Below are 16,238 nucleotides of genomic sequence, written 5' to 3' on the forward strand. Positions count from 1 at the left end.
AGAGAGATGGAGAGAGAGAGGCAGAGAGAGTGAGATGGAGAGAGAGAGAGGCAGATAGAGCGAGATGGAGAGAGAGAGGCAGAGAGAGTGAGATGGAGAGAGAGAGAGGCAGAGAGAGCGAGACGGAGAGAGAGCGAGATGGAGAGAGAGAGAGGCAGAGAGAGCGAGATGGAGAGAGGCAGAGAGAGCGAGATGGAGAGAGAGAGGCAGAGAGAGCGAGATGGAGAGAGAGAGAGGCAGAGAGAGAGAGGCAGAGACAGTGAGATGGAGAGAGAGAGAGGCAGAGAGAGCGAGATGGAGTGAGAGAGAGGCAGAGAGAGTGAGATGGAGAGAGAGAGGCAGAGAGAGCGAGATGGAGAGAGAGAGAGGCAGAGAGAGAGAGACAGAGAGAGCGAGATGGAGAGAGAGTGAGATGGAGAGAGAGAGAGGCAGAGAGAGCGAGATGGAGAGAGAGAGAGGCAGAGAGAGTGAGATGGAGAGAGAGAGGCAGAGAGAGAGAGATGGAGTGAGAGAGAGGCAGAGAGAGTGAGATGGAGAGAGAGAGAGGCAGAGAGAGCGAGATGGAGTGAGAGAGAGGCAGAGAGAGTGAGATGGAGAGAGAGAGGCAGAGAGAGCGAGATGGAGAGAGAGCGAGATGGAGAGAGAGAGAGGCAGAGAGAGTGAGATGGAGAGAGGCAGAGAGAGCGAGATGAAGAGAGAGCGAGATGGAGAGAGAGAGAGGCAGAGAGAGCGAGACGGAGAGAGAGAGAGGCAGAGAGAGCGAGATGGAGAGAGAGAGGCAGAGAGAGCGAGATGGAGAGAGAGCGAGATGGAGAGAGAGAGGCAGAGAGAGCGAGATGGAGAGAGAGAGAGGCAGAGAGAGAGAGAGAGAGCGAGATGGAGAGAGAGATGGAGAGAGAGATGGAGAGAGAGTGAGATGGAGATAGAGAGAGGCAGAGAGAGCGAGATGGAGAGAGAGAGAGACAGAGAGAGCGAGATGGAGAGAGCGAGATGGAGAGAGGCAGATAGAGCGAGATGGAGAGAGAGAGAGGCAGAGAGAGCGAGATGGAGAGAGAGAGAGGCTGAGAGAGCGAGATGGAGAGAGAGGCAGAGAGAGCGAGATGGAGAGAGAGAGAGGCAGAGAGAGTGAGACGGAGAGAGAGATGGAGAGAGAGAGGCAGAGAGAGTGAGATGGAGAGAGAGAGAGGCAGATAGAGCGAGATGGAGAGAGAGAGAGGCAGAGAGAGTGAGATGGAGAGAGAGCGAGATGGAGAGAGAGAGAGGCAGAGAGAGCGAGATGGAGAGAGGCAGAGAGAGCAAGATGGAGAGAGAGAGAGGCAGAGAGAGAGAGACAGAGAGAGCGAGACAGAGAGAGCGAGATGGAGAGAGAGGCAGAGAGAGCGAGATGGAGAGAGAGAGGCAGAGAGAGCGAGATGGAGAGAGAGCGAGATGGAGAGAGAGAGAAGCTGAGAGAGCGAGATGGAGAGAGAGATAGGCAGAGAGAGAGAGACAGAGAGAGCGAGATGGAGAGAGAGCGAGATGGAGAGAGAGAGAGGCAGAGAGAGCAAGACGGAGAGAGAGCGAGATGGAGAGAGAGGCAGAGAGAGCGAGATGGAGAGAGAGAGGCAGAGAGAGCGAGATGGAGAGAGAGAGGCAGAGAGAGCGAGATGGAGAGAGAGAGAGGCAGAGAGAGCGAGATGGAGAGAGAGATAGGCAGAGAGAGAGAGACAGAGAGAGCGAGATGGAGAGAGAGCGAGACGGAGAGAGAGCGAGATGGAGAGAGAGAGAGGCAGAGAGAGTGAGATGGAGAGAGGCAGAGAGAGCGAGATGAAGAGAGAGAGAGGCTGAGAGAGCGAGATGGAGAGAGCGAGATGGAGAGAGAGCGAGATGGAGAGAGAGAGGCAGAGAGAGTGAGATGGAGAGAGAGAGAGGCAGAGAGAGCGAGATGGAGAGAGAGAGAGGCAGAGAGAGAGAGACAGAGAGAGCGAGATGGAGAGAGAGAGGCAGAGAGAGTGAGATGGAGAGAGAGAGAGGCAGAGAGAGCGAGATGGAGAGAGAGAGAGGCAGAGAGAGAGAGACAGAGAGAGCGAGATGGAGAGAGAGCGAGATGGAGAGAGAGAGAGGCAGAGAGAGCGAGACGGAGAGAGAGAGAGGCAGAGAGAGCGAGATGGAGAGAGAGAGAGATGGAGAGAGAGAGAGGCAGAGAGAGCGAGATGGAGAGAGAGAGAGGCAGAGAGAGTGAGATGGAGAGAGAGAGAGGCAGAGAGAGCGAGATGGAGAGAGAGAGAGGCAGAGAGAGCGAAATGGAGAGAGAGCGAGATGGAGAGAGAGAGAGGCAGAGAGAGCGAAATGGAGAGAGAGCGAGATGGAGAGAGAGAGGCAGAGAGAGCGAGATGGAGAGAGAGAGAGGCAGAGAGAGCGAGATGGAGAGAGAGAGGCAGAGAGAGCGAGATGGAGAGAGAGATAGGCAGAGAGAGAGAGACAGAGAGAGCGAGATGGAGAGAGAGCGAGATGGAGAGAGAGAGGCAGAGAGAGCGAGATGGAGAGAGAGAGAGGCTGAGAGAGCGAGATGGAGAGAGAGATAGGCAGAGAGAGAGAGACAGAGAGAGCGAGATGGAGAGAGAGCGAGATGGAGAGAGAGAGGCAGAGACAGTGAGATGGAGAGAGAGAGAGGCAGAGAGAGAGAGACAGAGAGAGCGAGATGGAGAGAGAGCGAGATGGAGAGAGAGAGGCAGAGACAGTGAGATGGAGAGAGAGAGAGGCTGAGAGAGCGAGATGGAGAGAGAGGCAGAGAGAGCGAGATGGAGAGAGAGAGGCAGAGAGAGCGAGATGGAGAGAGAGATAGGCAGAGAGAGAGAGACAGAGAGAGCGAGATGGAGAGAGAGCGAGATGGAGAGAGAGAGGCAGAGACAGTGAGATGGAGAGAGAGAGAGGCAGAGAGAGCGAGATGGAGAGAGAGAGAGGCAGAGAGAGCGAGATGGAGAGAGAGAGAGGCAGAGAGAGCGAGACGGAGAGAGAGATGGAGAGAGAGAGAGGAAGAAAGAGCGAGATGGAGAGAGAGAGAGGCAGAGAGAGCGAGATGGAGAGAGAGAGAGGCAGAGAGAGCGAGACGGAGAGAGAGATGGAGAGAGAGAGGCAGAGAGAGTGAGATGGAGAGAGAGAGAGGCAGATAGAGCGAGATGGAGAGAGAGAGGCAGAGAGAGTGAGATGGAGAGAGAGAGAGGCAGAGAGAGCGAGACGGAGAGAGAGCGAGATGGAGAGAGAGAGAGGCAGAGAGAGCGAGATGGAGAGAGGCAGAGAGAGCGAGATGGAGAGAGAGAGGCAGAGAGAGCGAGATGGAGAGAGAGAGAGGCAGAGAGAGAGAGGCAGAGACAGTGAGATGGAGAGAGAGAGAGGCAGAGAGAGCGAGATGGAGTGAGAGAGAGGCAGAGAGAGTGAGATGGAGAGAGAGAGGCAGAGAGAGCGAGATGGAGAGAGAGAGAGGCAGAGAGAGAGAGACAGAGAGAGCGAGATGGAGAGAGAGTGAGATGGAGAGAGAGAGAGGCAGAGAGAGCGAGATGGAGAGAGAGAGAGGCAGAGAGAGTGAGATGGAGAGAGAGAGGCAGAGAGAGAGAGATGGAGTGAGAGAGAGGCAGAGAGAGTGAGATGGAGAGAGAGAGAGGCAGAGAGAGCGAGATGGAGTGAGAGAGAGGCAGAGAGAGTGAGATGGAGAGAGAGAGGCAGAGAGAGCGAGATGGAGAGAGAGAGAGGCAGAGAGAGAGAGACAGAGAGAGCGAGATGGAGAGAGAGTGAGATGGAGAGAGAGAAAGGCAGAGAGAGCGAGATGGAGAGAGAGAGAGGCAGAGAGAGCGAGGCGGAGAGAGAGATGGAGAGAGAGAGGCAGAGAGAGTGAGATGGAGAGAGAGAGAGGCAGATAGAGCGAGATGGAGAGAGAGAGAGGCAGAGAGAGTGAGATGGAGAGAGAGAGAGGCAGAGAGAGCGAGACGGAGAGAGAGCGAGATGGAGAGAGAGAGAGGCAGAGAGAGTGAGATGGAGAGAGGCAGAGAGAGCGAGATGAAGAGAGAGAGAGGCTGAGAGAGCGAGATGGAGAGAGCGAGATGGAGAGAGAGCGAGATGGAGAGAGAGAGGCAGAGAGAGTGAGATGGAGAGAGAGAGAGGCAGAGAGAGCGAGATGGAGAGAGAGAGAGGCAGAGAGAGAGAGACAGAGAGAGCGAGATGGAGAGAGAGAGGCAGAGAGAGTGAGATGGAGAGAGAGAGAGGCAGAGAGAGCGAGATGGAGAGAGAGAGAGGCAGAGAGAGAGAGACAGAGAGAGCGAGATGGAGAGAGAGCGAGATGGAGAGAGAGAGAGGCAGAGAGAGCGAGACGGAGAGAGAGAGAGGCAGAGAGAGCGAGATGGAGAGAGAGAGAGATGGAGAGAGAGAGAGGCAGAGAGAGCGAGATGGAGAGAGAGAGAGGCAGAGAGAGTGAGATGGAGAGAGAGAGAGGCAGAGAGAGCGAGATGGAGAGAGAGAGAGGCAGAGAGAGCGAAATGGAGAGAGAGCGAGATGGAGAGAGAGAGAGGCAGAGAGAGCGAAATGGAGAGAGAGCGAGATGGAGAGAGAGAGAGGCAGAGAGAGCGAGATGGAGAGAGAGCGAGATGGAGAGAGAGAGAGGCAGAGAGAGCGAAATGGAGAGAGAGAGAGGCAGAGAGAGTGAGATGGAGAGAGAGAGAGGCAGAGAGAGCGAGATGGAGAGAGAGAGAGGCTGAGAGAGCGAGATGGATAGAGAGAGAGGCAGAGAGAGCGAGATGGAGAGAGAGAGACCAAGAGAGCGAGATGGAGAGAGAGCGAGATGGAGAGAGAGAGAGGCTGAGAGAGCGAGATGGATAGAGAGAGAGGCAGAGAGAGCGAGATGGGGAGAGAGAGAGGCAGAGAGAGCGAGACGGAGAGAGAGCGAGATGGAGAGAGAGAGAGGCAGAGAGAGCGAGACGGAGAGAGAGCGAGATGGAGAGAGAGCGAGATGGAGAGAGAGAGAGGCAGAGAGAGCGAGATGGAGAGAGAGAGAGGCAGAGAGAGCGAGTTGGAGAGAGAGCGAGATGGAGAGAGAGAGAGGCAGAGAGAGCGAGATGGAGAGAGAGAGAGGCAGAGAGAGCGAGATGGAGAGAGAGCGAGATGGAGCGAGAGAGGCAGAGAGAGCAAGATGGAGAGAGGGAGAGGCAGAGAGAGCGAGATGGAGAGAGAGCGAGATGGAGAGAGAGAGAGGCAGAGAGAGCGAGATGGAGAGAGAGAGAGGCAGAGAGAGCGAGATGGAGAGAGAGCGAGATGGAGAGAGAGAGGCAGAGAGAGCGAGATGGAGAGAGAGCGAGATGGAGAGAGAGAGAGGCAGAGAGAGCGAGATGGAGAGAGAGAGAGGCAGAGAGAGCGAGATGGAGAGAGAGCGAGATGGAGAGAGAGAGAGGCAGAGAGAGCGAGATGGAGAGAGAGCGAGATGGAGAGAGAGAGAGGCAGAGATGGACAAAACAGATTGTGATGGCAGGAATCAAGTTTTTCAAGTGCATGAGGGCCATTTTCACCTTCCTCCCTCACCTCCCCCCCCTCCCCCATAGCATACAATTGGCACAGCGGTCAGGTGCCCTGTTGGGTCCAAGTTTCCATCTGACCATCCATTCTGTTTCTACACAGGCCCCAACCAGCAGTGCTGCTTTTCCACCCTGGTGGTAAGTTGAAAATTACCTCCCTCCCCCCCAGTTCTTCGAGTTCAATGGAGCGATTGTGAAAGGACAGTGTACAGGGCAACCCCACCGTTTTATGGGTCACTCCATTCACCCACCCACAGCCTGTTACCATATCCAACCCAACACCTGGTGTCTGAGGTCCTGGTGATTGGGTTATCAGGAGGGATTTAAGTGTGGATCAGTTCAGTGGGAGAATATTCGTTGGGCACTAGGACCCAGAAGGCAGTGTGTGAGATTGCAGATGCCTAATGTGTGAGAGTTAGCAGTGAAACCTTCTAAAAATCTTCAAACAGTGCTGTGGGTGCCTGTGTATGTGAGACTATGGATGGGGTATGTGTGATTAGGACAGTGTGGGGTATCAGGGTTCAGCATCAGTGATGCTTCTAAGTGGCTCATGGTATCTGTGTGAGTGTGTGTGCAAATGAGTGAGTGAGTGTGTGTGTGTGAGTAAGTCTGAATGTAAGTTGTGTCTCTGTGTGAGTGTGTGTCTGTGTGAGTGAGTGTTTGTCTGTGTGTGAGTGTGTGTGTCTGTGTGTGAGTGTGTGCCTGTTTGTGTGTGTTTGAGTGTGGTCAGTTTGTGAGTGTGTGTCTCTGCGTGAGTATAAGTACACGTGTGTGTGTCAGTGTGTGAGTGTATCAGTGTGTCTGTCAGTGTGTGTCTGTGTGTGAGTGTGTCAGTGTGTGTCTGTGTGTGAGTGTGTGTGAGTGTGTGTCTGTGCTATGTGTGTCTGTGTGTGAGTGTGTGGCTGTGTGTGACTGTGTGCGAGTGTGTGTCTGTGTGTCTGTGTGTGAGTGTGTGTGCGCTGAGTGAGTGGCTCTGTGTGCAAATGAGTGAGTGAGTCTGAATGTGAGTGTGTGTCTGTGTGAGCGTGTGTCTCTGTGTGAGTATTTGTCTGTGTGTGCCTGTGTGTGAGTATGTCTGTCTGTCTGTGTGTCAGTGTCAGTGTGTGAGTGTGAGTGCATGTTAGTGTGTGTGAGTGTGTGTGTGAGTGAGTGTGTGAGTGTGTCTGTGTGAGTGTGTCAGTGTGTGAGTGTGTCTGTGTGTGTGTGTCAGTGTGTGAGTGTATGTTAGTGTGTGTGAGTGTGTCTGTGTGTCAATGTGTCTGTGTCTGAGCGTGAATGTGTGTGTGTGTCAGTGTGTGAGTGTATGTTCGTGTGTGTGAGTGTGTCTGTGTGTCAATGTGTGTATATCACGCAGTTGGCTAACAGTCAGTGAAGGAAATTATGAGTCATCCGATTGCAAACAGGAGACTCTGTGTTGGCTCCAATTGGCTGGAAATTATGGTTCGAATAACAAAACATTAAAGAGAAGATTAATAACTGGAGGCAGACAACAGAGGGAGCCAGTGAGGGAGAAGAGGAGAGAGGGAGGGGGAGGGGGAGGAGAGGGAGGGAGGAGGAAGGGAGGGAGGAGGAAGGGAGGATAGGAGGGGGGAGGGATGGAAAGAAGGGAGGAGGCAGAGACAGGGAGAGGATAACGAGAGTGAGGAGGGAGAGAGGAGAGACAACAATGGACGGGGAGAGAGGGGAAGATTGGAGAGAGTGAGGGAGGAGAGAGGGAGAGAAGAGGTAGGGACAGTGGCAAGGAGGAATCAAGCCCAGAGCTGATGAAGGGTGGACTGGGGTTCCGGCAGTGGGAGCAGGCCAAGATGGAGCAATGGTAGAATGAGGTGGCCATTATACTGGACAAGGTGTGAGTTTTAAAGTTCACCCATAGTCCCTTGAGTGGTGAACCATCAGATTGAGCCTGAGAGAAGAGCCAGGCCAGGGGCATGGGTGATTATTGAGGGCTAATGGTGAGGAGTGTTGGCATCAGCCAAGCAAGGGGGAAGGGGAATAAACTCCAAAACTGTCCACTTGGGACGAGAGGGTGGTTGCTATCAGGAACATGCCAACATGTAACCATAGCCCAGAAAGATTAGGAGGCTAGAGGAGAAATCAGAGGTTGGTGACCCAGGTCATGAGGAGAAGTTTCTTCACTCAGAGGGTTGTGACTGTTTGGAATTCTCTGTCCCAGAGGGTTGTGGATGCTCAGTTGTTGAGTATATTCAAGGCAGGAATCGATAGATTTTGGGGCACTATGGAAATCGAGGGATATGGGGATGGTGTGGGAAAGTGGAGTTGAAGTAGGGAATCAGCCATGATCTTATTAAATGGCAGAGCAGGCTTGAGGGGCCGAGTGGCCTACTCCTGCTGCTATTTCTCGTGATAAAGGTAGGGATAAAATGATCTACTAATATTTGTATATATTACTAGCTATGTTCCTGTGCTATTGGTTACAGTAAGTCAGATGACACACAGGGGCTCAATTTTAACCTATCCTGCTCATTTAGGAATCGGATGGGATAAGGCTTTACACCCGGCCCATTTGTCCATTAAAATTGGGCAAGGTATAATGTGCAGCTTCGGTTAAAAGCCCCAACTGACTCCAAAGTACAGGAGCGTAATGGCCATGAAATGCCTGGAGTATTATTCTGCCGCTAAGGGCTTTATGATGCTTCGCAGCCTAATTGCTGTTAAGTAAACACAATCTCATGTCAATCAATGCCTGGAAACCAGGGCAAAGCGCGTTTATATGGTAAAACATCCCAAGGTGCTTTACAGGAGCGAATATCAAACAGAATTTGACACCGAGCCACAAAAGGAGATCTTAGGACAGGCGACCAAAAGTTTGGTCAAAGAGGTCGGTTTTAAGGAGCGTCTTAAAGGAGGGGAGAGAGGCGGAGAGGTTTAGGGAGGGAATTCCAGAGCTTAGGGTCCAGGCAGCTGAAGGCACGGCCGCCAATGGAAATCGGGGGATGGTCAAGAGGCCGGAATTGGAGGAGCGCAGAGATCTCGGAGGGTTGTGGGGCTGGCGGAGATTACAGAGATAGGGAGAGGGTGAGGCCATGGAGGGATTTGAAAACAAGAATGATCATTTTTAAACCGAGGAAGAGAGAAGGCAGGGAATGAGATTTGGGGTGCGCACATGGGTATTATGCCCTCTCTTTGCTCTTCACACTCAGGACTAAACAACTGCTTTAATTTCAGGTCAATCAGTAGTTTCACTGTTCTTTGATCAGGGAGCTGCGCAGGTTGGAAAATGTAAGTTTTGTGCTGCTGCTCTGCCGTAGGGACAGCACAAGCACGATGGACCGAATGGCCTCCTTCTGTGCTTATGATTCTAAGTGACTTCATTTCTTCCCTCCTGCCCCAGTCTGTTTTGACAGGTGGAATGTTTGAGTCATGTAAGACTTAACTTTATAGATATGGAGATTCTAGCATGCACACCTGTGGCATTGATTCATAGTCACTACAGCACAGAAGGAGGCCATTCAGCCCATCGAGTCCATGCCAGCTCTCTGTAGAGCAATCCAGTCAGTCCTATTGCCCCGCTCTATCTCCGTAGTCCTGCAAGTTTATTTCCCTCAACTGCCCATCTAATTTCCTTTTGAAATCATTGATCGTCTCCACTTCCACCAAACTCGTAGGCAGCGAGTTCCAGGTGATTACCACTCGCTGTGTAAAAGAGTTCTTCCTCACATCCACCCTGCATCTCTTGTACAAAACCGTAAATCTGTGTCTCCAAGTCCTTGTACCACCACTTAATGGGAACAGCTTTTCTTTGTCTGCCTTATCCGAACCTGTCGTAATCTTGTACACCTCGATCAAATCTCCCCTCAATCTCCTTTGCTCCAAGGGGAACAACCCCAGCTTCTCCAATCTAACTAGCTCACAGATCAGGTGCTGTTTTGCACAGGACAGGAGTGCTGTGCCATCAGAAAAGTGAGAGAGAAAGGAATAGAAGGATATGGTGATAGGGTGAGATGAAGAGGGGTGGGGGGAGGCTCGTGTGGAGCAGAAACACCAGCACGGAGCAGATGGGCTGAATGGCCAGTTTCGGTGCTGTAGTCTGGATCTAATATGTGGATTGAAAAGTTTGTTTTGATTGATTCACATTTATTTCTAAGGTTAGCTTGAACTTGTTTTCTGTTTAAGAGACAGGATTGGTCCCAACTACACATAGGTCCAAATGACAAGGACAAGCCAAGGTGAATGGGTTGTGCTCCTCAACTTCCTGCCTTCCTATGGTGCATCTAAACTTGTCTAAAATGGCGATAGACGTAAACCGACTCCAACATATGTGTGCTGTGAGTGATTGCTACTTGTTCACTCTCAGGTTTTCTCAAACGTCTGTTCAATTGGAGGCGTGACCACTGTGTGATCTGTCAGTCTTTCCCACTGAAAACAAGTCCGCTTTGCAATCATCAGTTGCCCAATGGTAGCCAAAGATTGGCTGCCATGTTTGCAGGGTGACTGTTAGCCTCCTATTTCCAGATGAGGAGATGTTGGAGGGGTAGAGGAACCCAACACAAAATCAACAATTGACCCACTCCCATTGGTTACGAGTGGGTCTGAAACCTGTTGAGTCAATCCAATCAGTGATCAGTCTCAAAGAGCCTACTGACTGACCATCTCTCTAACTGGAAGCTCCTCTCAGTGCCGGCCTCTGGTGAATGTGACATCTCACCAGTGATAACGCGCAGAATGTTAAAAATTCATCTATTTTCCAGACCGAGAAAAACCCAAGTGGTGTAAAAGTGCAGCAAATGAAATCGCACCGGGACAGGACGGGGTGGGGGGGCGGGTGGGGGGAGGAGGGGGGGGGCAATGTTATCAATACAACTTCTGTCTCGGGGTATTTCCTTTAAGGACTTTGGTCAAACAAGAAGACCTGGATGGTGCTTGGCCATCCTATGTGGCCAATGTGATCCATCACCTTGACCAACTTGACCCATGACTTTGGCCAAACTTGACCTATGACCTTAGCCAACTTGGCCTATCACCTCGGCCAACTTGACTCATGACTTTGGCCAACTTGACCCATGACCTTGGCCAACTTGACCCATGGCCTTGGCCAACTTGACCTATCACCTCGGCCAACTTGACCTATGACCTTGGCCAACTTGACCTATCACCTCGGCCAACTTGACTCATGACTTTGGCCAACTTGACCCATGACCTTGGCCAACTTGACCCATGGCCTTGGCCAACTTGACCCATCACCTCGCCAACTTGACTCCCCACCTTGGCCAACCTGACCCATCACTTTGACCAATTTGGCCTATGAGTCCCTGTACCCCACTCCCCACAATTCCCCACAAACACAGTGCGATAACCTAGAACGTTGAATTTTGGTGGTGTGACTGCGGAGCTACATCTGAGGTACTACGACTGGCTTCCCAGGACGGGGCTCAGTACATCGGCGCACCCTTCTCCCTAGCCAGCAGCTCTCGGCCCACCTCATCGTGGCTCCCGTTGCCGCTGGCGCCCAGTGGCGGCGGCGGAGGGAGGGGCGGAGCCTCGTCCCGGCAGGGGGTCGGGTAGACGAACATCCTGTGCAGGAGTGGCAATTGCTGCCCTTTCTCGTCCCGGATAACCATGTTCAGCGCCACTGGCAGTGGCGAGACGTGGGTGAAGTTGTATGGGTAGGTGCCAGCCAGGAGCTGGTGGCCGTACACCAGCTGGTAGGGGTCCTGGTAGAATGCCACTTTGCTCAGGTCTTCATCCCCTTCCTTGAACCGGATGGTGCCCGGATGGAAAGCAAGTGTCTTGCCATCAAGCTCGGTGTGCGAGCGGCAGTTTCCACTGGTAATCAATGGTATCGGGAACTCCTGGACCGGGTATTCCGAGTCTGTGCCAGTCTCCAGGACTTGGTCACTCTCCTCAAAGCCCACCGCCTCATGGGGCATCATGGGCTCCAGTGTGTGGAAGTTCCGGCCCTCCTCCCTCACTTCCGCCATTTCCTGTGGCGGGGAACCCTCACAAGCGTCCTCGATGCAAGGCATCGCTGCTCCATCACAGTTGTGCTCTGTTGCAGGCGAGCCGGGCATGGTTTGCCTGCTGGTACCTGGGGAGCCGTCCCTTGAACGCGATGGGAGCATCTCTTGCACCTGGTCCTCTGGGGCGCTGGCGTTTGTGTAGGGCATCCTCATCTCTGGCGTATCTGCTTGGCGTGACTCCCCTCCATGCAGCATCATCATTTGGTGTATCGAGCTCATCGGATTACCTGCTCTGGCTGTCCCCATCAATTCCTGCACTGGGGCATCCTCGCTACTGGCTCTGGGAGTATGTATGGGATCTTGGCCGGAGATCAAGGGACTCTCCCCTGCAGGACTCATCTCAGTTTCCTGGGCGTTGTTGTCCCCATCACAGCCCTTGGCATAAGGTGCAATCATTTGCAGTTGGTCCTCACTCTGGGCCATCTCAACACTCTCTCCTGCTCTTGCATTTGGTGGATCCCCCTTTACCCCATTCTCATCCCCTTGTATTGAGCGAGAGGCAGTCTCTTCAGGGGGCAAAGGGCAAAGAGCGGCTCTGGTCATTCTTTCCAATGATTCGTTTGGCTCCAATGAGACTCCAGCCTGTTCCAGGCTTGACGTCTCATCCACCCGTGGGGCACGCAACCTGTCCTCTGCCAGGTGCCGCTTCTGATGTCTACCCAGGGCTGCAGCGGTCTTGCAAGTCTTCGAACAGTGGGCACACGTGTGGCGGCCGGGCCCTTTCCTCCCGGCACTGTGGGGAGCCTGCTTCGGAGCTTCTGCTGTCTGCTGCGGAGTCTGGGGCAGAGGGGGCCACAGCTTCTGGCTGCTGTGTGTCTTCTCGTGTTTCTTCAGGGTCTTGGCCAAGGTGAAGACCTTGTCACAGGAGCGGCAGCTCAGCTCCACCGGGGCCGAATGGGACTGCTTGTGCTTCCGCAGGTTCCTGAGAACCGAGAACTCTTTTCCACAGGTGGAGCAGGCGAAAACCCTCTCGGCATTGTGCTGCTCCGACAGTGCGCGATCGGAGAATGTTTCGGCGCAGGAGGTGAGGTCGAGTTGGACAGAACTTTCCAGCTCCTTGACGTTGTCTTCGTTCAGCTCTGGCTCCTGGGAGCAGCCCTCCATGGGCTCCATCACTGCCTCTCGATCTGGACCCTTGGCAGCTCTCTGGAGCCACCTGGCGGAGTGTCTGTACCGCAGTTTCCTTCTCCAACCTGACTTCTTGGTCTTGTGAAAGCCGCCTGCTCTTCTCTTGGGCTTGTACGAGTAATACGGTCGCCAGAGATTGTCATCCGTGTCATTGTCGCTGACTTCGTCCCCGGAATCGTTGCCCAGGAAATAGTCACTCTTTTGCTGGGATTCCCTCTCTGCCTCATCCGTACAATGCTTCTTCCCCCCAGCCTGAAGACCCTCGGACCTTCTCCCTTTGCTCGTGCTGCCCTTGTCTCGGATCAGGTCTGACTCTGAGATCCTTCTCTTCACAATGGCCTCCTCCCCGATGCGCACGGTGATCTGGCACAGAGGGGCACTGCGACTCTCGGAGGCAGTTCCTGCGCACGCTGGCTTGGCCATGTAGGTCATGGTCTTGCCTTTTGCTGGCAAGAAATATTTCTTTGGCTTCTGGTATCTGGACTCTTTCTGACGGTTGTGTCTTTGGTTGATGGCTGCACAGGCACTGGAGGGCTGTACCTGTAGTTGGACGTAGTCCTTCAAGGCCTGCTTCTTCGTTGGCCGGGCAACAAGGGAGGCGACGGGCTCGTGGGCCTGGCAATCAGGCAATGGGGCGCCAACAACCTTCTCTTGGGTGCACTTGCCATTGTAGGCGATGACCGAGGACTGGTTCCGGTGAGCAATCGTTGGTGGCAAAGCATTGCTATGCACGATCACAGAGGAGGTGGGATGCCCGTAAGTGATGACGGAAGGGACCGGAGTGGCCACCTCGGGACTCGGGAAGGTTGAGGGAGGCTGGGGAAGCGGCACATCCCCTTCGCTCGGGTGACTGTCCTTGTCTGGCATTGCCTGGTCATGCCCAGAGGTCGCAGACTGGCTGCCGGAGAAACTTCTTTGCGGTGAGCCTCCGTTCTGAGCACTCTCTGTCAGAGACGCCCCCTGTGTTGGCCTGTGAAGCGGGTCCTGGGCAGAGGGAAGTTCTTGACTCTCTGGACTTTGCGAGCTGACGGCTCGGCTCTTCTCCTGAACATATTTGGCTGGCGAAGCATGAGATAAAGTGGCTAAGTCGTTCTCGGATGAGACATCGGTTGGCAAGGTAACGGGCACATTCTGAGCGTATTTTAGCAGGTCGCCCGAGACGGAGTGACTGTATGTTTTATACGGTCGTTTCTGCGACCTCATGGGCAACAAACGGTACAACTTAAAAGCATTGAGCTTTGGTTTATAGCCTCCGTTGGGAGTCTTCTGACTGATGGTGAGTCCAGGGTCAACTCCATGGAAAGATTTTTGGTGTGTCTTCAGGTTGTAGTAGGTGACAAAGGTCTCCCAGCAGAAGATGCACTGGTATCTCCTCTCACCCGTGTGCCATACCTCGTGCTTGGTGCGATACTCTGCCAGGGCAAAGACCTTGTCACAGTAGCGGCAGGGGTACTTCCTGCGCCAGGAGTGGACGTTGGCATGCCGCTTAAGGCTGGAAAGAGTCACGTAGGAGCGCTCGCAGACAGCGCAGAAGTAAAGCAGGTGCCCGTCCACCACCTTCATGAAATGCTCCTCCTCGGTGAGGATTTCCATTCGCGGCACAGCCCGCTGCTTCCTGCCTGCGTTGACCTGCCCGCTTTCCGCCAGCATCAGGTCCAGTGGCTGGGTGGAGTCCAGGCCCGAGGCCTGCTCTGCCCCGGCTGCCCCTGGGTTCTCCTGGTCTGCCGGAGAATGACGGCCCTCGGGGGAGGGGGGCCTGTCTGCCCGCCGGCACAGCATCTGGTGGGTGTGCAGCCGCTTGACATGGATGAAGGACTTGTGGCAGTAGCGGCAGCTCAAGGTCTTGCCAGCCCGGTGAAGTTTGCTGTGCAGGCTCAAGCTGGCAGTAGTGCCGAAGGAACGGGTGCAGTGCCCACATGGGAGACCACCGGGTGGGTAGCTTGTGGCAGCTGGGGCATCAGCGGGTAGGTCTTCAGTGATGCCCGCTTCCTCTTCGGGGGGCCCGTTGACAGGCGGCTGACTCCAGGCGGCATCGGGCCCCGCGAGGGTGACCACTGGCTCCTTTTCTGGGGGGGCGCTCAGAACCTCAGGATTGGCTGCCTCCTCCACACTGAAGCCCAGCCCTCTGAAGGCCACGGTGCTCAGAGTGTAAAGTCGCTTTGCTGCCTCATTTGTCTCCTCCGTCGAGTCTTGCGAGGGTCCCTTTAAGAAGTCCCTGTGGAAGAGGCCAGTTAGTGGGCCACTCTCATTGGGGCAGGACTCGTTACCTTCTTCACACAGTGGAGGTCTGTCTTCCTCCTGATCGGAGCTTGCTGCCTGGGAATGTTCTGAGGGATGATTTCCTGTACTTTCTGGCCGACTGGATGGTGTTTGGGAATTATACGCGGAGGAAGGTCTCTCCACATCACCAGACCGTCTACTAGTGGATGCTGTAAGATCAATTGGAAAGGATGGGCCAGCTGAAGCTTTTGATGTGAAAAATGAATTGGTGGGCCACAGTTTGAGCGGGCCAACATTATCCTCGAAACTCTTGCTGCCAGTGCAGTCGTGATTGTCCACTTTAGTGCCTTGGGACAATTGAGAAAAGTCAGATGAATGAGAGACAGAAGACTGGGCAGATGAACATGTCAATCGATCATTGCAGGCTCTGGTTTGAGAGGTCATCTCAACCAAATCTTTCAGAAAATGGATTCCCAACCGATGTCCAGCAGTTGCTAAATCGTTGGCCTCCTCCAGCCTCTCAATCACCACTCTGGAGCTGTAGATGAAGTTGAGGATTTTTGCAAAGACCTCAGCCTTCATTTCCCTCAGTTCCAGCACTGGGTCCATTGCCCAGAGTGTCTGACTGGCCAGCAGTTCCTTGAAGTAGCAGCTGAAAGCAGCCAGGACATTTTTATGGGCTTTGAATTTGCTGTCTTGCACCACGATGGTCACGTCACAGAAGATGCCCTGGATCCGCTGCTCGTTTAATTCATGAAGGAGAACCTTGGAATGATTTCTGTCCATAACCTCAAAACTGGACGCCATTTTGTCTTCGAACCTACAAAAAAAACACAAGACAGGAAGACCATTAGACGCATGAAAAAGCCACGCAGCCCATTCCTTCAATCGATCATGCACAGTCTACCTTATCATGGACTCTAGCCAATCGGTTAATCTCCCGCAGGAAGGTTCTGGAACATTTCTTCCTGCCTTGAGCAGTAAGTCAATCAAACCGACTTGCCTTCCACTCCACATCACCCCTCCCCCCCTCCACCCCCCCCCCCCCCCCCCGCCTGCTCAGCCCCCGCCTACCAGCCCAGGGACTGCCATGTTCCACAGAGTTTGATCATCTCTCTCTCTCTCTCTCTCTATACTGACGTTTCGAACCCACAATTCTGCTGCTACTCACGTGTTCATCCAGTTCTGAGTTAAAGGTGTTAATCGACAGAGAGTTGCTGCTTTATCTAGGAGTCTATCCCACATCTCCATTAATCCATTGGGAGGACGGGAGACGTGCAGAGAAATGTCTTTAACTTCAAGTACATTCATTCCCCACTGGTGTTCTCTCGTTCTGTCCCACCTCCAGCATTTTGAAACCCTTCACTGCCCTCTC

The 16,238-nt window shown here is 53.5% G+C and overlaps 2 protein-coding genes across 2 annotated transcripts in view; one reads left to right on the plus strand and one right to left on the minus strand.

Moving 5' to 3' along the window:
- Positions 1 to 16,238, plus strand: part of LOC137357328 (solute carrier family 35 member G3-like) — a 388,413-nt gene that overhangs the window by 27,290 nt on the left and 344,885 nt on the right. The gene's annotated exons all lie outside the window — the stretch shown is intronic.
- zbtb4 (zinc finger and BTB domain containing 4) overlaps positions 5,408 to 16,238 on the minus strand; it is a 335,405-nt gene continuing 324,574 nt past the window's right edge. The window contains exon 3 of the mRNA XM_068023736.1: positions 5,408 to 15,683. Within this exon, the coding sequence (XP_067879837.1) occupies positions 10,928 to 15,670 (4,743 nt within the window). The 5' untranslated portion in view covers positions 15,671 to 15,683 and the 3' untranslated portion in view covers positions 5,408 to 10,927. The remainder of the gene's footprint in view (positions 15,684 to 16,238) is intronic.

This window comes from Heterodontus francisci, chromosome 48, assembly GCF_036365525.1.
Source record: "Heterodontus francisci isolate sHetFra1 chromosome 48, sHetFra1.hap1, whole genome shotgun sequence".
In the NCBI taxonomy this organism is placed as follows: domain Eukaryota; kingdom Metazoa; phylum Chordata; class Chondrichthyes; order Heterodontiformes; family Heterodontidae; genus Heterodontus; species Heterodontus francisci.